The sequence below is a fragment of the Hyperolius riggenbachi genome, chromosome 3 (assembly GCF_040937935.1).
Source record: "Hyperolius riggenbachi isolate aHypRig1 chromosome 3, aHypRig1.pri, whole genome shotgun sequence".
NCBI lineage: Eukaryota > Metazoa > Chordata > Amphibia > Anura > Hyperoliidae > Hyperolius > Hyperolius riggenbachi.
This window is the reverse complement of record NC_090648.1, coordinates 495022119-495043624: the sequence shown is the minus strand read 5'-3', so window position 1 is coordinate 495043624 and position 21506 is coordinate 495022119. Positions and strand designations below refer to the sequence as shown.

The 21506-nt window shown below is 48.5% G+C and overlaps 1 protein-coding gene across 1 annotated transcript in view; it reads right to left on the bottom strand.

Moving 5' to 3' along the window:
* LOC137564407 (cystine/glutamate transporter-like) overlaps positions 1–21506 on the bottom strand; it is a 64731-nt gene that overhangs the window by 15850 nt on the left and 27375 nt on the right. Inside the window, exons 4-8 of the mRNA XM_068278257.1 lie at positions 20349–20474; positions 13219–13318; positions 8497–8541; positions 7603–7726; positions 116–219 (exon numbers count right to left, since the gene is read on the bottom strand). Of these exons, the coding sequence (XP_068134358.1) occupies positions 116–219; positions 7603–7726; positions 8497–8541; positions 13219–13318; positions 20349–20474 (499 nt within the window). The remainder of the gene's footprint in view (positions 1–115; positions 220–7602; positions 7727–8496; positions 8542–13218; positions 13319–20348; positions 20475–21506) is intronic.

The following is a 21506-nucleotide window of genomic DNA, read 5'->3' as shown; positions in this document are numbered from 1 at the left end:
GGAGTAGGACTTCCCTCTTCATGTCCTGTTTTTCTAAAAGTTTTTAAAAAACAAACTTTGTAGCCAAAATGTAAAATCAGTATGAAGTGCAAAACAAGATGGCAAACAGTCCAACCTGGATGAGGCGAAGATTCCTCCATTCAAGGCCCCGAAACACGACATGGCCACCAGGATGGAGATCAGCCAGGACACGGGCGCCAGGGTCTGCTCGGCAAACGTCTGACATGCAAGAAAACACAACGAGAGATTGAGGAGAAATGAGCAACCACTAACCAAACCTAATGTCTATGGCACAAGAGTCTATCCTAAGCACCGGAGAATACTGTGACTGAATCCACTTATATCTCGGCTATCCAGGGGGGCCCTCTTCACAGCTGCTATCCGGGAGGGTCCTCTTCCCTCTTCACAGCTGCTATCCAGGAGGGTCCTCTTCCCTCTTCACAGCTGCTATCCAGGAGGATCCTCTTCCCTCTTCACAGCTGCTATCCAGGAGGGTCCTCTTCCCTCTTCACAGCTGCAATCCAGGAGGGTCCACTTTCCTCTTCACAGCTGCTATCCGGGAGGGTCCTCTTCCCTCTTCACAGCTGCTATCCAGGAGGGTCCACTTTCCTCTTCACAGCTGCTTTCCAGGAGGGCCCTGCTAATTTAGCAGGGACATCCCATGGGTTGTTACTGCGCCCCAAAAATGTTTCAACCAGAAACACCGTCACTGCCAGTGTGCTCCTCAGTTACTCCTTGGCAGGAAGGCAGTGTGAAAAAAAAAGGCAGTGTGAGAAAAGGCCGTCCTACTTACCGGTAGTAGTGTTTCGGCGAATCCTCCAGGACAGCCACCTGAGATTACCATTGAGCCCCTCCCCTGTGGAAACAATGCACATGTAATTAATTAATTAATCAGTCCTCTGACCCACCTCCTATATAGCCAGCCTCCTCCTCTACCTCCCTAGTTCATTACAAGAGAATCTGGCTCACCCTCTTTAGTTATACTATTCTATTTAATATACAGTATCAATTTTTTAGGGCTGGGTACTAAGGCAGCTGTCCTGGAGGATTCGCCGAAACACTACTACCGGTAAGTAGGACGGCCTTTCTCTCATCATCCTCCAGGACAGCCACCTGAGACCAGCGAGAAATCTTTACCTTAGGGTGGGATGACTGCTTGGAGTACTTTACGACCAAACGCCTGATCCTGGCTGGAAAACAACTCCACACGGTAGTGTCTCACGAATGTAGAGTGTCCCGACCATGTAGCCGCCTTACATATCTGGTCCAGAGTTGCCCCGGATCTTTCCGCCCAGGATGCTGCCAGTGACCGCGTGGAGTGTGCTCTAATGCTTGGAGGTGTGTCAGTCTGTGAGCTGTTATAGGCTAGCTGTATCAGCTGTCGAATCCACCTGGCTATGGAATTTTTAGATGCCTGTAACCCCTTCCGGGTGCCAGAAAATAATACAAATAGATGGCTAGACCTTCTCCATTCCTGTGTCCTCTGCAAATATGTGATAATTGCCTGTCTTACGTCTAGGTTTGCTAGCCTTCTTTCCTTATCATTCTTGGGGTCTGTAGAAAAGGATGGTAAAATAACTTCCTGCAGTCTATGGAATTGTGTGGCTACCTTTGGCAAATATGTCGGGTCTGGTCGGAAAACTATTCTGTCAGGGTGAATTACCATATAGGGGTCCTTTATTGATAGTGACTGTATATCCCCTACCCTCCTTGCCGTTGTAATCGCCACCAAGAAGGCCACCTTTAATGTTAACAACCTAATAGGGATGGTCTGTGCTGGTTGGAACGTATCAGACATTAGGAAATCTAGGACCAATGCAAGGTCCCATGGGGGTGCCATCTTCACAGGCACAGGCTGTGATCTGGCCACCGACTTCAAGAAGTTCTTTATATGCAATTCAGCGGATAGCTGCCTGTCCAAGAACACTGATAAGGCCGATACCTGGACTCTGAGGGTGCTAACTGCCAACCCCATGTCCACCCCGTCTTGTAGAAATTCCAAAATAAATCTTGTTTCATTTGAACCAATGTTATTTTTCTCCTTCCAAGAACAAAAAAACTTTCCATACCTTGGAATAAATCTTCCTAGTATTCTCTTTCCTGCATTTTAGTAGAGTATTAATTACTCTATCTGAAAACCCTAGCCCCTTTAAAGCTTGCCTTTCAGGATCCAGGCCGTGAGCTTCAGGAACGCCGGGTCCGGGTGCATCTGTCCATTCTGTATTAGTAGGTCCCTTCGGTCGCCTAAGTGCCAGGGCCCCTGTATTTTCAAGGTCTGCAGAAAGGGAAACCAGGCCCTCTTTGGCCACCAGGGTGCTATGAATATTACCTCCGACCGGGACTGCCTCAGTTTGCTGAGGACTCTCGGTATCAAATTGAATGGGGGAAAGGCATATAGAAGGCCTCTCGGCCATTCCAGTGTCAGGGCATCTAACCGGTCTGTTGAAGATGAAGGGTGTAGGGAAAAGAAATCCCTTGTCTTTGCATTTTGAGGTGTGGCAAAAAGATCTATGCTTGGTCTGCCCCACTCTGCTATGATGAGCTCGAAGACCTCCTGGTTCAGCTGCCATTCTGCTTCTATTAAGACCGATCTGCTGAGGGCATCCGCCCAGCGGTTCTGACTCCCTAAAATATGGGTTGCTGCTAGTGACTGTAGATTTTCCTCTGCCCATGTAAGGATCTGCATTGCTAGTTCTCTGAGAGCCTGCACCCTGGTGCCTCCCTGTTTCCTGATATAGGAGACTGTGACCATATTGTCGGAGAACAACAGTACCTCCCTGTTGCTTATGTGTGGCAGCAAAGACTGTAGAGCCAACCTGACCGCCATTAGTTCCCTGAAGTTCGATGATCTCTGGCTGAGTTGAGGGGACCATTGACCCTGTACCTGCTGATCCAGACAGTGGGCGCCCCAACCCCATGCGCTGGCATCCGTGTATAGTTTCACTGGATTCCTTTGCATCCAGGGACGTCCCCTGGACAGGTGGTCTACATTCATCCACCACTGGAGGGAGAGCAGCACCTGCTGTGGGGGGTTCACTCGTCAATCTAAGGAAGACTTCCTTCTGTCCCAGACCATAAGAAACCAAGCCTGTAATTCCCGAGTGTGTGCTTGAGCCCACTCCACAGCCGGGATTACCGAGGTCATTAGGCCTAGTAGGGACATTGTCTGCCGCAGTGACACCGACGGGGCTGATGTATACTCGGCCACTGCCCCCATCAGTCTGCTGACCTTCGGTCGAGGAAGCAGAATCCGCTCCTGCCTCGAGTACCAGATTAGCCCCAAAAATAGAGCTGTTTGGGATGGCTGAAAACAAGATTTCTCTCTGCTGACTAACCAGCCCAGACTCTCTAAGGTCTGGACGCAGAGCTGTAGGCTTTCCTTTAAGGATTGCTCGGTATTTGACAAAATTAAAAAATCGTCCAGATACGGAAGAACCCTTACATTCTGGAGATGCAAATGCGCGACCGCTTCCGCAACGACCTTCGTGAATATCCTCGGGGCTGAGGATATTCCGAATGGCAGGGCACGGTATTGGTAATGGCATACCGCATCCCCCATGACTACCGCAAACCTCAGAAACCTCTGAAATTGCGGATGGATCGGAAGGTGAAGGTACGCGTCCTCCAAATCCAGCGTGGCCATAAAAGCTTCTGGCCAAATTAAATTGCGGATTGATGCGACGCTTTCCATCCGAAAACTTTTCTCCAGAATGTAAGGGTTCAGGGGTTTCAGGTTGAGAATCATCCTGTATTTCCCTGACGGCTTCTGTATTACAAAAACTCTTGAATAAAACCCCCTGCCAAATTCCTGGATCGGAACCCTTTGAATCACTCTCTGTTGCAATAATTTTATCACAGAAGAGCGAATTGCTTCTGCTTTTCCTGGGTCCCTGGGGGTCCACTGGCGAACTCAGGGGGCTATTCCGGGTGTCTGGAACCTCCCCCCTGCACTGAGCTGTGTATTCAGCCAGGGAAGCCCGCATAATATAAACAGCCTCATTCTCCCTCCCTTCTTACTTCTGGTGCCTCCCTCCAGCTAATAGAATGAGAGAGGCAGCCCAGCTTCCCTCACAAGAAGATGTAGCCTGCAGTGAGAGAATGTTGATTATGGAGTCCTGGACTCTCCACAGCACAGAAGTGTCAGACATGATGAAATTAGAGTGCAGGCAAGCTGGTAAATATGCACAGCATGATGCAGAGCTTGCCTGGACTCAGGGTCTGTGGGCAAACATCTGTCTGGTCTCTCCCCATTGTTATAATGACTGCATGTGTGGGTAAGGTGTGGATAACAAGCTGAAAAGTTTTTGACAGTACCTAGACTCCAGGAGGGCTTCTTTCTGACTTGTGTGAGAGACTGACAGGGACAGGAGTCCGATTACAGGCAAGTAGCCTGTGTGATGTGGGACTTCAATACAGATAAGTTCTCTGCTCCATCTCAGGCTATTCTCAATTGCTCCACTCCTCTCTCTGGGCTAGTGCAACGCCAAAATGACAATAGCAATCGCTAGCAATTTGTGAGTGTGATTTTGTGAAGTGATTTTCAGAGCGATTTTTGAATGAATTGCTCAAAAACATGCTACATGCAGTATACCTGCGATTTTGAAAAAAATCACAACGCTGCTGTGGGAACACCCACATAGGGTAACATTAGCCAAGCGCTTTTCAAATCAATGTTGATTTGTAAAACGCTCAGAAGCACTCTTGGTGTGCACCAGCCCTCCCTCATTCACCTTTGTTACCCTCTTCCCCTAGAGCTGGCTGTGTCTTCTTGTCATACAGGAAAGCTAAATAAAAGTGCAATCCTGGTGAGGCAAAATATTATTATTTAGTATTTATATAGCACCGCCATCTTCTGCAGATGCATATATCCCTGCATCATATGGGTATCGCTTGCGCTATGTGAAACTATGTAGCATATTCCACTGAATTGTCCAAACTAAGTCTATCTCCTGTTCCTCTCTTGGGGAGTTGTTCCAGCGCTGTACCCCGTTCACATTTGCTGCTACCAGAAGCCCTCAGAAACACTAGTGTCCTTGAGTACTTACAAAGATAGGCAGCTCCGTAATATGCCAGCGCACTTTTGTGCATGGGCAGTATGGAGCCACCTGTATTCGGAAGCACTCGGGACATACGTGATTCTGGACCTTTCAGGAACCCCCCCCTTAAAAATCCTGCGTTTGCCCCTGGGGTCCCCGTGATCACAAAATTCTTGGGGGGGGGGGGCTCTTGGAATTCTATCCTGTACCCATTCCTTATTAAATCTAAAATAAACTCGTTTCCTGTTATACTCTGCCAGGCTTGAAAAAAATAAAGAAGCCTTCCCCCCACCTGTAGATCTATGTCATTTGTCTGATTTTGAGGTGGTTGGCTGAGGCTTATTGAACAGGAAGGTAGAAGACCTTCCCCTTCCTGTATTATAAGTCCACCTTTTGGATCCCTGCTGCTGCTGCTGACGCTGTCGGAACCCCTGACCACTAGCTTCTCTTCTGGGGACATAACGTCTCCCTTGAAAGGGCCTATTTGTTCCTCTTCTCCTTTTATCCGGGAATTTCTTAGTTTTATTGGAAGATCTCTCTAGAATACCATCTAGATCCTTCCCAAATAACAACTCTCCCTGAAACTCCATAGCACATAACCTGTGTTTGGATGAAACATCGCCCTCCCAGGCGTTTAACCACACCGCCCGTCTAGATGAATTTATCAGGGCCGCTGTTTTTGCAGCAGATCTTAACGACTCCGTAGCCCCATCTGCTAGGAAAGCTACTGTCTTTGACATAACTGGAAGGGAGTCTAAAATTTTCTCATGTGGTGTACCTGCAATAAGGTGCGCTTTTAATCCCCTCATCCACTTCTCCAGGTTGCGAGTAAGACAGATGGCTGCAATAGCTGGTTTAAATCCGAAGGATGCTGCCTGCCATGCTCTTTTAAGGAGGATCTCTGCCTTCCGATCCATAGGATCCTTTAGGCTGCCTGCATCTTCAAATGATAAATCTGTCGACTTAGAATATTGGGCTAATGATGCGTCCAACTTTGGGCACTTTGACCATAACTCCTGATCCTCTTGCTTAAAGGGGAACCTCCTTTTAAATGATCTAGGGATGAATAATCTCTTCTCAGGCTGCTTCCACTGAGAAGATATGACCCCTTTAATTGACTTGTGTACAGGAAAAGTCCTGCTATCAGTCTCCTCTAGTCCCCTGTATATATCGTCTTGGACTGACGTAGTCGGGGTGGTCTCCTGAATATGCTCAGATTCATACACCGCCTTAAGGAGCTCTGATGTATCCTCTATACTGAATAGGTATCTAGGCATTCTAGCCGTAGCTCTCGCTGTATGGTCCGAATCCCTAGCCTCCCCTTCCTCCAGAGATTCCCCTGAAATATCTTCCCATGAATCATCTGGAGAGTCAGGTTCTACTGGAACAGATGGCAACATCCGCCTGGGCTGAGTCAGATCCTGCTGCCTGAAACCTGTATCCCGTCTGACCCTGCGGCTGTTCCCCCGGTAGAGGCTGGGTGCTCACCGCAACTGCCTGCGTGCCACTGTCTGCCGTCAATGTAGTCAGGGGTGTGGGTTGGGGCTGCACCTGTGCTGGGAGCTGGGTGGGAAACGCTGCTCTGAAGGCTGCAAAGGTGGTAGTCAGTTCCTTCTTCATAGACTTCATTAAGTCAATCATCACCATATTAGTGTCAGGGATAGTGTCCCCCCTATGTCTGCACTTGTCACATGATGATCGTGTGCAATTTGGTGGCATCACCTCCCCACACCTTGAGCACTTATTAGTCTTTTTAACATGTTTCTGTAAAACAAACAGAAAAGAAATAAGGCTGTTAGTACGCTCTGCAACCCTATGCAACTGTACAGAGTAGTGCGTATAGGGTGCAGAGTCACTTTCAGCTGTACCTGTGCCTGCTGGCTCTGTGTTTCTGCGGCTGGTACACTGCTGTTGTCCGCGGTGGAGGCATCTGTTTGCTCCATGTCCACACTGCAGCGTGTCGGCGTTCCACGTGTACTCCGCAACAAGGATATTGCCCATCGGCCCGTAGCCCCGCCTCCAGAGGTCAAAGAAGATCTTCCGGCTACTGGCCAATGACACCCGCGGTGGGCGGAGCTTACGCGACTGATCGCGTCCGCCCACATGACCGCAGGCTCCCACGTGACTTCCTTCCGGAAGACGCCGATGATATCTGGCGGCGGCCATGAGAGGGAACGCTTCAGGCTTCTCCCCAGCCATCCGCGCCGGCAGGTAGTGTACGCCATCCCCGTGCTTTCCACCGCCTGCCCGTTCGGCCGACTCAAGCCTGAACTGCCCTCCTATGGGGAAAGGAAAATCCTGCTCCATCTATAGGTGCTATCACACGCTCCCCTATAGCATAAAACAACAAACAGTGCACTGTCCACGGGTGAGTGGAAACAATGAAAGAACTAGGGAGGTAGAGGAGGAGGCTGGCTATATAGGAGGTGGGTCAGAGGACTGATTAATTAATTAATTACATGTGCATTGTTTCCACAGGGGAGGGGCTCAATGGTAATCTCAGGTGGCTGTCCTGGAGGATGATGAGAGAAACAATACTTAACCTGACATAATAAAATGTACTCACCATGGCAACAGCGTGAGAGGTCAGCACCTCATTGGCAGTGAGGATGGTGTAGTACGCCACATTAGTGAGCAGGTAGCAGACTGTGACGGTGATCAGGGACACAATCACCGTTATTGGGATATTCCTGGAGGGAAAGACACAGGTGAGACACGAACTTATAAGCATGTAATCAGTCAGATCTGCTGATAAATTTGTAAGGCTCATACATAGAATGGGCAGAGTAGGCGTGCTGATTGGTGTGGGTAGAGTGGACTTGCAAGTAGAGTAGACTTGCTGACTGATACGAGTAGAGCAGACTTGCTGATTGGTGTGGGCAGAGTAGGGACCATTTCTATTGAGGGAGCCTCAATGCTGGTGAAAGGGTCTAGTACAGAATGCTGTTGCATGCAATCCAATTTGAAAGCTAATATCCTCAATGTTTGCAATAAAGTACAATTTTGCAACCTAAATTCAATCTCTGCTAGAGTTCCAGTTTTCTGTGAGTGTGACTTGTGAGCAGAAGGTTTATGATCATTTGTAAACTGACCACTCCCCTCATCACCTGCCTCCCCCCCTTAAAACCAAGTCCCAGCAGGAAGCCCATGCTGGCCCTTATGTATATTTCCATGTTTGGTGTATTTTCCCCTGACTATACTAAAAGGGGCGACTTGTGGGCCCCTATGGTCTCTTGGTGCCTGTGCCATCAGACATTCCCAGCAGTACTGGAATACAAAGGAGCTTGTTACTGAGATGAGCAGAGGTTCCCTCCATAGACAAGACGATGCTACAAATCATTAGAAATAAATACACACAAAAGCTGTAATGCACAAACTAGACAACTACAAATCTTCCAAATGAAAAACACATCTCTACAGTAATCCCGACAAACATGTGAAAACAGCGATAGCGACTCACCTCTCGGGATTTATAACCTCCTCAGTTACAAAAGTGATGTAAAACCTGCAAAAAATAAGAATACATGAAGGAAGAAAATGTTGGGGAGGGTAAATATCAAAACTTTGGCTGCCGGAGTATGATTGGGTGCTCTGTGCAATGGTGCCTTTTCGCTTCACTGGTCTTAACCTCCTTAGTGGTATGCCCGACACTGTGTCTGGCATACCGCTCTGTGGCCCCAGGAGTCCCCCATCATGAAATAAAAGTGCTAAATGGCTGTAAGTCCTCTAGCTAGCACTAGGCTAGCTAATAAGAGTGTCCGGCACCCCTGGATCCCCGCCAATGCCCCGGTTTATACGTTACCCCCCCTGGATCCAGCGATCGCACAGCCTCCCGGCACAGCTCCGGTCTCTCTATGGGGAGGATCGGGTCTGCGTACGACGTCATGTGCGATCCTCCCCATAGTGAAGACCGGAGCTGTCCCTGGAGGCTGCGCCGATCGCTGGAGCCAGGCTGGGTAATGTATAAACTGGGGAGCGGCGGCGGTCGGGGGGCGCCGGAGACTTCTTCTAGCTAGCCTAGTGCCAGCTAGAGGATTTACAGACATTTAACGCTTTTATTACAAAATCGGGCAAAAAGTAACACAACCTCCTGAGCGGCGTAACGCTCAGGAGGTTACAAAAATCATGCTCCAGTCTCTACAGCATCTAAAAGAAAGAAGAGTACCCCCCCCCCCCTAAACAGCACTCCCTGGTAGTCTGGGGGCCGCCCCTCCCCTATACAGCACTCCCTGGTAGTCTGGTACCCCCCCCCCCCGCCAGCATCCCCCGGTAGTTTGGTGGCACCCCTCCCCTATACAGTGTTCCCTAGTACTCTTGTGGGACACACCCAGGCAGGAATGGACACCTCTGTGGAGCTTGTGTATCCCTTTATGTGATTTTACATTTTATAACCCTGTTCAGATGTAAAAATTCCCACAGAGCACCATGTGAAGATAACATCCAAGTTTTCTTTATTGATACATCCAAAAAGGCAGGCTGGAAGCTGACGCGTTTCAGATACGCAGGTCCTTAGACATAGCTCTCCAGAAACAAGACAGGAAGTGGCTTATATACAAGAGGCTCCTCCCCTTCAGGGCTGGACCAGACGCCTGAGAGGTAATTGCCTCATCATTCTTTTCAACAACATGCAGAACTGGTCAAAGTACATAATGCACATTTAAAGAGACACTGAAGCAAAAAAAAAAATTATGATATAATGAATTGGTTGTGTAGTACGAATAATTACTAGAACATTAGTAGCAAAGAAAATATTCTCATATTTTTATTTTCAGTTATATAGTTTTTTTTTTTTTTTAACATTGCATCATTCTCTAATATTTGCAGTTTACACACTACTCAGCATTCTATGGGCCCATTCACACTTGAGCATTTTGCCGGCGATTTCAAAGCGCTAGGGTAATAAAAGTCTAGGGGCCCATTCTCATCTGGGCGATTTGTAAATCGCCCAAAACCACTAAACGCAAACGCGTAGACTGCGCCATTTTCAAGCGATTTCCCGGCGATCGCGTTTTAGTGCTATAGAAGCACACAACGCGATTGCTAAAAAAATCGGCAGGTGTGAATGGTGATTTTTTTTTTGGGCGTTAATCGCCAAAAAACAACAGAGCAAAACGCTAGCAAAATCGCTAGCGTTTTGCGATCAGCAAGTGTGAATAGGCCCTAAATGATTTTACAGAGCAGGCTAGTGAGCTTTTGAACCCTTCTCTGCAGAGAAAAAGAAAATACAGTGACTGACAGTTGAGATAAGCTTCAGAAGACAGAGCTCTCTGCGACTTTGAAAGTCGTGGAGCTCAATGGCTCTTTTGCATAGATAACAACTGGAGTTTCTTAACTCTTTCTGTACTGGAAGCAATAGTAGACTTAGGTCTCTGCCCCTAATGGTTTATTTCTTAGCTGTACTACACACACATATCATTATATCATAATTTTTTTTTCACTTCAGTTCCTCTTTAAAATCAGTGCAAATTCTGGTATACAAGATGAACATCCCACCTTGAATTCAAACCGTTAGGTGGTCTTGAGCCCAAATGAAAGATCTATTTAACCTCACTTACCAGAGTCTTTGATAGTTAACAACCCCTACCCCTTTACTAAACGAAAACCTTTCTCAATCCCCTTAAAGCGGACCTGAACTATGAACTTCCTCTCTGCTCTTAAAGATAAGCAATAGGATAATAACCTTTAAACAAAAACATTTCTTTGTTACATCTGATACAAATCCTGCAATAAATCTGAAGTGTCTCTACTTGCTGCTTTTTATGGAAGTGGACAAAGGGTTAACATCATGTGTTTACAAATTAGCTGTGTCTGTGGAGGACTGTCTAATTTCTGTGGTGATGCAGCTGAGAGATGAAATTACACTTGTGATTACTTGAAGAGGAGGGGGGAATTAGGCTCTTCTCTCTAAAAACACACAGGGTGCATTTCTCTCTGTTTTTCTTGTGCCCTGTGCAAAGAGTTCAGGTCCAATTTCAAAATAAACGATTTCATTTCACCACCCTGCACTTGTAAGAAATGTTTGGCTACATTGAAAATGTTGCCAGTAATACGGGAGGGGGTGCAGTAATGTTCCGCAATACACTGCCGAAGTGACCGAGTAGTGCTGCCGACGTACTGTACACCGAACAACGTATACCACATATCTGCTGCTGCAGTTAATGAATTGTGGGATCGAATGCATGCTGCCAGTGTTAGAGGAAACCATCTGCCGACCCCTCTTGTGTACGCAGCAATATCGGCAGGTCGAAAAACCAGGTGGAAATAACCCTGTCATCAAGCGCTAATAACGTGGGACAGAACCAACAGAGGAAAACAATCTTGGGGACAGGACAGATCCCAGAGAGGGTGCTCTCCTGGAAGCAAACCTATACCCCCCTGTTTCAGAACCTGGTGCAATTTATCATCCGCAGACAGCACAGGCAAATTTCACTTAAAGGACCTCTGTCGTGAAAATCTTAAAATTTAAAATACACGTAAACACATACAAATAAGAAGTACGTTTCTTCCAGAGTAAAATGAGCCATAAATTACTTTTCTCCTATGTTGCTTTCACTTACAGTAAGTAGTACAAATCTGACAGAACTAACAGATTTTGGACTAGCCCATCTTCTCATAGGGGGTTCTCGGGGTGTTCTTTATTTTTAAAAGCACTTAGTGAATGTCCGTTGCTTCGTCCAACTGCCAAAGAAGTGCACGGTGAGCAGGGAGGCTGGCCAGCATCTTTACATAAATCATTTTCAGGGAATGTCTTTATAAAGAATAAAGGCCATGCTGAGAATCCCCTATGAAGAGATGGACTAACCCAAAACCTGTCGGTTCTGTCAGATTTGTACTACCTACTGTAACTGACAGCAACATAGGAAAAAAGTAATTTATGGCTCATTTTACTCTGGAAGAAACGTACTTCTTATTTGTATGTGTTTTAAATTTTAAGATTTTCGTGACAGTTCCTCTTTAACCATTTCAGCCGCCCAGACGTGATCCTCACGTCCAGGCGGCTGCTCTGCTGCAGTGCCTCGCTTCGACACGCTCCTGCGTGTGCGCCCCCGTACTGTTCCCCGGTAGCCCTGTGATCAGTGAATGGGAACATGGTTCCTGTTCACCGATCAAAATCCCCAGCAGAAAAACCGATGGTCTCTTACCAGAGGCCACAGTCTTTCTGCAAAAAAAGTTTCCCCATCCTCTTTGTGCTTCCGATTAGCGAGAAGTACAAGATAGATTGAAAAAAAAAAAATCAAGGTGGCCATCTTGTGGCCAAATAGTAAAACTACATCTACAAACATTTTTGAAGGGAAATCACACATTTTAACATTTAAAATTAACTGTTTATTTCCCACACCAAAAAATTACCCAAATAAAAATTTTAATGGGAAAAAAAATTACAATAAAAAAAAAACAAAACACAAATAGTTACCTAAGGGTCTGAACTTTTTAAATATGCATTTGAAGGGGGTTATACTATGAACATTCCCGCGGCAGAACGAGGTCTTTATACCCCCCCCAAATCCCAGGGCAAAATTCCATGACTTCCCAGCTTGTGGATTTTGCTGCCTGGGGAGGCAGAGCTTTGTGCTGTAGCTCTGCCTCCAGTGCAGTCAATCTCCGCTGATCTCCGCCTCTCCCCCGCCCCTCTCAGTGAAAGAAGAATGAGAGGGGCGATGATTGGTGGAGATTGACTCCAAATAGAGGCAGAACTACAGCGCTAAGCTCTGCCTCTACCTGGAAGCGCTCCCCAATTTTTGCCCCGGGGATTTGGGGGGTATAAGACCCTCAGTCTGCTGCAGGAATGCAGCGTTTTAGCACTGCTCATATTCCTTAACATAGATAACAGGTAAAAACAAGTATTTAAATTGGCTTCAGACTCGCTTTAAACAGCCAGGAAACAGTGAGAGACAGATTGAGATAAGGTTTTACTGCAGAAAAGTTCAAAGGGTCATTATTTCTGCTTTGTTGTATAGCTTAAAAGACAGAGAGTGTGGTTGTAAAACTGCAACTGTGAAATAATGATGCAATGTTATAAAACAAAAGCTTTATAACAAAGAAAAAATATGAGATTCTTTTCTTCGCTGCTAATGTTCCATTCATTATCCGTACTACACATACAGTTCATTATCTCATACGGTTTTTTTTTCGCTTCAGGTTTGCAAGGGAAGGTTATAGGCGGAGTTTACGGAACACTTACCAGCCCCCAAAAGCGAACATTCCAGAATAAAATGCTAGGGGGAGCCTGTCCAGTGCCAGCGAGCTCGTGTCAAACGCGCCATCAAAGTTCTCTGTGCGTCCTGTATGTGTCAGACAAACAGACATCTCATCATGCCCATCCTCCAAATCTTCCATCACCACCTCCACCTGGGTCATATCAGACTATAGCCAGGACTACTGAGAGTCTAGAATAATACTACCAGCCTCACCTGGTCATATCAGACCTGTAATTATAAATCCTACCTGTTTCAGCTTTGTGTGCTCCCAGGGCTGCAAGAACAAAAACTCAATAACCTTTCAGGACTCCTGACTATATTCTGATATGGCCCAGGTAATGGCAGTAAACCCCTCCCACCTAACAGACGACACTGTTTGAAAACGTCAGTTCAGGTTTGTTAGAATACTTTGGCTCACCAGACGCAGGAAACCAAATAGACAAAAGATTGGGATCCAAAGGGGGCCGATGGGGCCACAAAACATCCTTAAAGAGAACCTGTACTGAGTAAAAATATTTAAAATAAGCACATGAGGTAACTTCAAATGAACATTACATAGTTACCTTGCCATCAGTTCCTCTCAGAAGCTCGCCATTTTCTTCTGACAATAATCCCTTCCAGTTCTGACAAGATTTTGTCAGATCTGAAATATATCAGTTGTTGTCAGTAAAATATCAGTTGCTGTCAGTTATAGCTGAGAGGAAAACTGATGTACCAAGTAATGTCCATGTTTCCCTATGGCTCAAGTGGGCGATGTTACAGTTTAACTGTGTGCTGACCAGAAAGCTGTTATGGGTAATGGCTATTTTCAAAATGGAGGCTGGGAAATTCCATTGATCACAGTGAACAAACAGGATGCAGGAGAGGAGAAAGAGATTGAGGAGTAGACTACATGGAAGGCAAGTATGACTTGTGTATGCTTATTTTGACTTTTAATGTTCAGTTCAGGTTTTCTTTAAAGTGACGCTCCGCTCACAGAAATCTTTTCTATGCTGAAATCTGCTGATGGCGGAGTCCCTCCTAAAATCTCTACATAACATATCATCCAGCAGCGGAGCGCGTGTGTCCTGTTACAGTATTATTATTATTGCCAAGGCTGGATTTACAACTCAGAGGCCTGTACTCACAGGAGTCCTAAACTCCGCCCCTGAACACAGACCACCCCCACAAGTAAAAAATAATCTGAACTCTAATCTGATTCATGTCAGTAACTGTCCTTAGAATCTAACACTCTAATCTCTGTCTCATATCAGTGTCATGGGACAAGTGCCTGAGGTCAGTGATATGAGGCAGGTATTAGACTGTAAGCTCTTGAGGTCAGTGATCCGAGGAGGAGGGGCCGCCTCTCCCACATAAGGCGCCTGTAGGCAAATGCCTACAGCGCCTTATGTAAAATCCGCCCCAATTATTGCTATTTCCTCTACGGCTTCTTATCCAAGTGGCCCTAATTTGTCCATGTGGCTTGTTATAAGTGAAATATCAGTGTACATCCAAAGTATTGGTATATGGCCTCATACCATAATGGCTTTATTACATGTTACAGGGACAGAGGCTGGAGGTGGCAGAACTAGTGGTGATGGGTCGTTCGCGAACGAGCCGGCTCTTTGCTGCGAACGACAAGAGCCGGTTCTCAGTTTTGAAAGAGCCGATGCCTCAGCCGCCCCACACAGCTCTGATTTGCTGTGTAATAAAGGGCGCTGAGGCATGCTGGGAGATGTAGTCCTCCTCTTGCAGCTTGTAGGAGTGTATGGGGCGGAGCAAATCAGTAGCAGGAGGGATTGCCCCAGTCAGATAAGCAGTCTGGAGTTGTCATGGAGACGGGGGCGGGGCTTTTACTCCGATTCTGAGTGGTGTCTAGTGATATTTAATAAAGAGCCGATTCAGAGACGTAAGAGCCGGCTCTTTAATGGGAGCCGATTCAGAAGAGCCGATTCTCTGAGAAAAGCCGGAATTCCCATCACTAGGCAGAACGCAGGGATCAGCATGCCATCACCCCTGTCAGATGACAGATTTCGAAGGCTCCGATTGGCTGGTCTGAGTCATGTGACACTTGTGTTTCTGCAGGAAGTGATCATAGCCAATCAGAGCCTTTGAAAGAAATACTAGCCCAAAAATTATAAAATATAAAATATCCGTGTGCACATACATATAGGAAGTACATTTCTTTCTGGAGTAAAATACAACAATAATAACCTTTCTCCCATGTTGCTGTCACAGTAAGCAGTAAAAGTCTGACAGATGTAATTGATTTTAGACTAGTCCATCCCCTCATGGGGGATTCTCAGTTTTAGAAATGGATTAATATGAAATGTTGCCCTAGGCAAGGTGGTAGCTTTGACTCCCCTGTACTGAAAGATCAATTTCCGTCTGAAATCAATCGTTCCCGTCGATCCGTCCGTGCGGAAGATTTTTCTCGATTGCCGGCGGGTTGGAAGTGCGTTGATAGCGGCGTTCGAATGCCCGACAACCGACGCAATGCAGCGGAGATACATTACCTGTTCCGGCCGGCGCGACTCCCCCGGTCTCCGCTGTCTTCTCCGCCCCGGGCTCTAGGTTCACTGAACTTCCTGTACTGGCAGGAAGTTTAAACAGTAGAGCGCCCTCTACTGTTTAAACTTCCCCTTGACAGGAAGTTCAGTGAAGCCAGCCGGACCAGAGACCAGCGCGGAGAAGAAGACAGTGGAGACCGGGGGAATCGCGCCGGCCAGATCAGGTAATGTATAGCTGGCGGGCAGGCGGCAGCTCCACAGATTGTGATCGGATTCATGCTGAAATCGATTCACAATCTGTTTGTAGTAATCTGATGGCAAATCGACCAGTCTATGGCTACCTAGCTAGCAGCTGCTAATCAGTGGCTGCTACTGCTGCTGGCACAGTGGCGGCTGCTAATCAGTGGCTGTTACTGCTGCTGGCACAGTGGCAGCTGCTAATCAGTGGCTGTTACTGCTGCTGGCACAGTGGCAGCTGCTAATCAGTGGCTGTTACTGCTGCTGGCATAGTGGCAGCTGCTAATCAGTGGCTGTTACTGCTGCTGGCATAGTGGCAGCTGCTAATCAGTGGCTGCTACTGCTGCTGGCACAGTGGCGGCTGCTAATCAGTGGCTGTTACTGCTGCTGGCACAGTGGCGGCTGCTAATCAGTGGCTGTTACTGCTGCTGGCACAGTGACGGTTGCTAATCAGTGGCTGTTACTGCTGCTGGCACAGTGGTGACTGCTAATCAGTGGCTGTTAGTGCTGCTGGCATAGTGGCAGCTGCTAATCAGTGGCTGTTACTGCTGCTGGCATAGTGGGAGCTGCTAATAAGTGGCTGTTACTGCTGCTGGCACAGTGGCAGCTGCTAATCAGTGGCTGTTACTGCTGCTGACATAGTGGCGGTTGCTAATCAGTGGCTGTTACTGCTGCTGGCACAGTGGCGGCTGCTAATCAGTGGCTGTTAGTGCTGCTGGCACAGTGGTGACTGCTAATCAGTGGCTGTTAGTGCTGCTGGCATAGTGGGAGCTGCTAATAAGTGGCTGTTACTGCTGCTGGCACAGTAGCAGCTGCTAATCAGTGGCTGCTACTGCTGCTGGCATAGTGGCAGCTGCTAATCAGTGGCTGCTACTGCTGCTGGCACAGTGGCAGCTGCTAATCAGTGGCTGTTACTGCTGCTGGCATAGTGGCGGTTGCTAATCAGTGGCTGTTACTGCTGCTGGCACAGTGGCGGCTGCTAATCAGTGGCTGTTACTGCTGCTGGCATAGTGGCAGCTGCTAATCAGTGGCTGTTACTGCTGGTGGCATAGTGGGAGCTGCTAATCAGTGGCTGCTACTGCTGCTGGCACAGTGACAGCTGCTAATCAGTATCTGCTACTGCTGCTGGCATAGTGGCAGCTGCAAATCAGTGGCTGTTACTGCTGCTGGCACAGTGGCGGCTGCTAATCAGTGGCTGTTACTGCTGCTGGCATAGTGGCAGCTGCTAATCAGTGGCTGTTACTGCTGCTGGCACAGTGGCAGCTGCTAATCAATGGCTGTTACTGCTGCTGGCACAGTGGCAGCTGCTAATCAGTGGCTGTTACTGCTGCTGGCACAGTGGCAGCTGCCAATCAGTGGCTGCTACTGCTGCTGGCACAGTGGCGGCTGCTAATCAGTGGCTGTTACTGCTGCTGGCACAGTGGCGGTTGCTAATCAGTGGCTATTACTGCTGCTGGCACAGTGGGGACTGCTAATCAGTGGCTGTTAGTGCTGCTGGCATAGTGGCAGCTGCTAATCAGTGGCTGTTACTGCTGGTGGCATAGTGGGAGCTGCTAATCAGTGGCTGCTACTGCTGCTGGCACAGTGACAGCTGCTAATCAGTATCTGCTACTGCTGCTGGCATAGTGGCAGCTGCTAATCAGTGGCTGTTACTGCTGCTGGCATAGTGGCAGCTGCTATTAAGTGGCTGTTACTGCTGCTGGCACAGTGGCAGCTGCTAATCAGTGGCTGTTACTGCTGCTGGCACAGTGGCAGCTGCTAATCAGTGGCTGTTACTGCTGCTGGCATAGTGGCAGCTGCTATTAAGTGGCTGTTACTGCTGCTGGCACAGTGGCAGCTGCTAATCAGTGGCTGCTACTGCTGCTGGCACAGTGACAGCTGCTAATCAGTGGCTGTTACTGCTGCTGGCACAGTGGCAGCTGCTAATCAGTGGCTGTTACTGCTGCTGGCATAGTGGCAGCTGCTATTAAGTGGCTGTTACTGCTGCTGGCACAGTGGCAGCTGCTAATCAGTGGCTGTTACTGCTGCTGGCACAGTGGCAGCTGCTAATCAGTGGCTGTTACTGCTGCTGGCATAGTGGCAGCTGCTATTAAGTGGCTGTTACTGCTGCTGGCACAGTGGCAGCTGCTAATCAGTGGCTGTTACTGCTGCTGGCATAGTGGCGGCTGCTAATCAGTATCTGCTACTGCTGCTGGCACAGACGAAGCTGCTAATCAGTGGCTGCTACTGCTGCTGGCATAGTGGCGGCTGCTAATCAGTGGCTGCTACTGCTGCTGGCACAGTGGCGGCTGCTAATCCGTGGCTGCTACTGCTGCTGGCACAGTGACGGCTGCTAATCGCTGTTACTGCTGCTGGCACAGTGGCGGCTGCTAATCAGTGGCTGTTACTGCTGCTGGCATAGTGGCAGCTGCTAATCAGTGGCTTTTACTGCTGCTGGCATAGTGGAGGCTGCTAATCAGTGGCTGCTACTGCTGCTGGCATAGTGGCGGCTGCTGATCAGTGGCTGTTACTGCTGCTGGCATAGTGGCAGCTGCTAATCCGTGGCTGCTACTGCTGCTGGCACAGTGACGGCTGCTAATCGCTGTTACTGCTGCTGGCACAGTGGCGGCTGCTAATCAGTGGCTGTTACTGCTGCTGGCATAGTGGCAGCTGCTAATCAGTGGCTTTTACTGCTGCTGGCATAGTGGAGGCTGCTAATCAGTGGCTGCTACTGCTGCTGGCATAGTGGCGGCTGCTGATCAGTGGCTGTTACTGCTGCTGGCATAGTGGCAGCTGCTAATCAGTGGCTGTTACTGCTGCTGGCATAGTGGCGGCTGCTGATCAGTGGCTGTTACTGCTGCTGGCACAGTGGCGGCTGCTAATCAGTGGCTGTTACTGCTGCTGGCATAGTGGCGGCAGCTAATCAGTGGCTGTTACTGCTGCTGGCACAGTGGCAGCTGCTAATCAGTGGCTGTTACTGCTGCTGGCACAGTGGCGGCTGCTAATCAGTGGCTGTTACTGCTGCTGGCACAGTGGCGGCTGCTAATCAGTGGCTGTTACTGCTGCTGGCATAGTGGCAGCTGCTAATCAGTGGTTGTTACTGCTGCTGGCATAGTGGCGGCTGCTGATCAGTGGCTGTTACTGCTGCTGGCACAGTGGCGGCTGCTAATCAGTGGCTGTTACTGCTGCTGGCATAGTGGCGGCAGCTAATCAGTGGCTGTTACTGCTGCTGGCACAGTGGCGGCTGCTAATCAGTGGCTGTTACTGCTGCTGGCATAGTGGCGGCTGCTAATCAGTGGCTGTTACTGCTGCTGGCACAGTGGCAGCTGCTAATCAGTGGCTGTTACTGCTGCTGGCACAGTGGCGGCTGCTAATCAGTGGCTGTGACTGCTGCTGGCATAGTGGCGGCTGCTAATCAGTGGCTGTTACTGCTGCTGGCACAGTGGCGGCTGCTAATCAGTGGCTGTTACTGCTGCTGGCACAGTGGCGGCTGCTAATCAGTGGCTGTTACTGCTGCTGGCACAGTGGTGGCTGCTAATCAGTGGCTGTTACTGCTGCTGGCACAGTGGTGGCTGCTAATCAGTGGCTGTTACTGCTGCTGGCACAGTGGCGACTGCTAATCAGTGGCTGTTACTGCTGCTGGCATAATGGCGGCTGCTAATTAGTGGCTGCTACTGCTGCTGGCATAATGGCGGCTGCTAATCAGTATCTGCTACTGCTGCTGGCATAGTGGCGGCTGCTAATCAGTGGCTGTTACTGCTGCTGGCATAGTGGCTGCTGCTAATCAGTGGCTGTTATAGCTCCAGTGGTGGCTGATAGCCTACAGGGAACCAAAGGGGAATGCAGAGCGGAAAGTGTCTATGGCCAGCGGACCTCATGGAATAACAACTGTAGAGAGCTTTAGGGGCCACCAGAAAAGCATGGGGGCCACACCTGGAACAAGCATGCAGGCAGCGAAATTACACCTGGAACAAGCATGCCGCCAGCGGAGTCACACCTGGAACAAGCATGCAGCCAGCGGAGTCACACCTGGAACAAGCATGCAGCCAGTGGAGTCACACCTGGAACAAGCATGCAGCCAGCGGAATCACACCTGGAACAAGCATGCAGCCAGCGGAATCACACCCGGAACAAGCATGCAGCCAGCGGAATCACACCTGGAACAAGCATGCAGCCAGTGGAGTCACACCCGCAACAAGCATGCAGCCAGTGGAGTCACACCTGGAACAAGCATGCAGCCAGCGGAGTCACACCTGGAACAAGCATGCAGCCAGTGGAGCCAAACCTGGAACAAGCATGCAGCCAGTGGAGCCAAACCTGGAACAAGCATGCAGCCAGCGGAATCACACCTGGAACAAGCATGCAGCCAGCGGAGTCACACCTGGAACAAGCATGCAGAGTACACATACCTTCAGCGAGCGCCTTTATCCCTGGCACAATGATGAGCGCGATGGCCGCCAGCTTCAGTACAGTGAAGGTAATTTGCAGATTTGCCGACCAGCTGACGCTCCAGCAGTTCAGAGCGATGATGAAGGCTACACAGGTACACAAGAGAGTCATCACAAAGCAGTTTCCCTTTAGAGGTTAACCACACCCCTTGAATCTAGCGCCACCCCAAAGTATCATTTGCTGAAGGATGAAGAAACTACCTAAGTCTGGCATCTGGAGCAGAGATGGATTAAAATGTAATGGGGTCCTACGCAAGGTAGTTGATTTGGGACCCCCTTATGGTCTGAGAAGGCAGCAGGTGGGCCCCTTGATACCCACCAGGCCCCAGTCACCTGCCAAGGCTGCCTGGTGGATAATTCTGCTCTGATCTGGAGGGCATGTGGCTATGCAAGTCTTGTTTTTGGAGAGCACATGGCTACCTAAGTCTGGCTCCCTCTGTGCCTAGAACTCATAGTAGATGAACATTCCGCACTGATCAGCTGGCAGAACTAAATATGTCACCACCTGTAATAAATGTCAGAATGTAAATCAGGGAGAGGAAATACAGTATTTTACACTGGGCAAACACTGACTAAATAATCTATAAATAATTATTGTAAAAAAAAATATATGCCATTTTATTCATTATGTTATTTTCACTGCAGCTGTTATTGAGAAAAACAAATTTTACGTCTTCTTTTTACATTGAAATTTTTAGCAGAGGTCTTAATGACTTCTTCCCAGGCCTGCCTGGCTGCATACATTTCAGGCAGATAAGGAATGATGTCATTATTTTATTGTACACATTAGCAGAGAGCAAACAAAAGCTTTCATCAGCAAGGGGGGGGGGGGGATAGATAGGAAACTGTACTTCAAAGAGTTTACAGAAGCCACAGATGCTATCTTCACACCTTCCCTGTGGATAAATAATGGGCAGCTAGGAGGGGAGGGGGGGCACATGGCAGCTCCTATAGCTATTAGAAATCAGGGAAAAAGTGGTGCTTGGTTCCCTTTACGTCTAGCATCTGGGGGCACATAATTACCTAGTTCTGGTGTCTGGGTGGCACACAGCTGCCTGGTTTTAATACAGCTGCCCACAGTAATCCACCCACCAGAGGCGTCTCTGTCACCAGGCAACT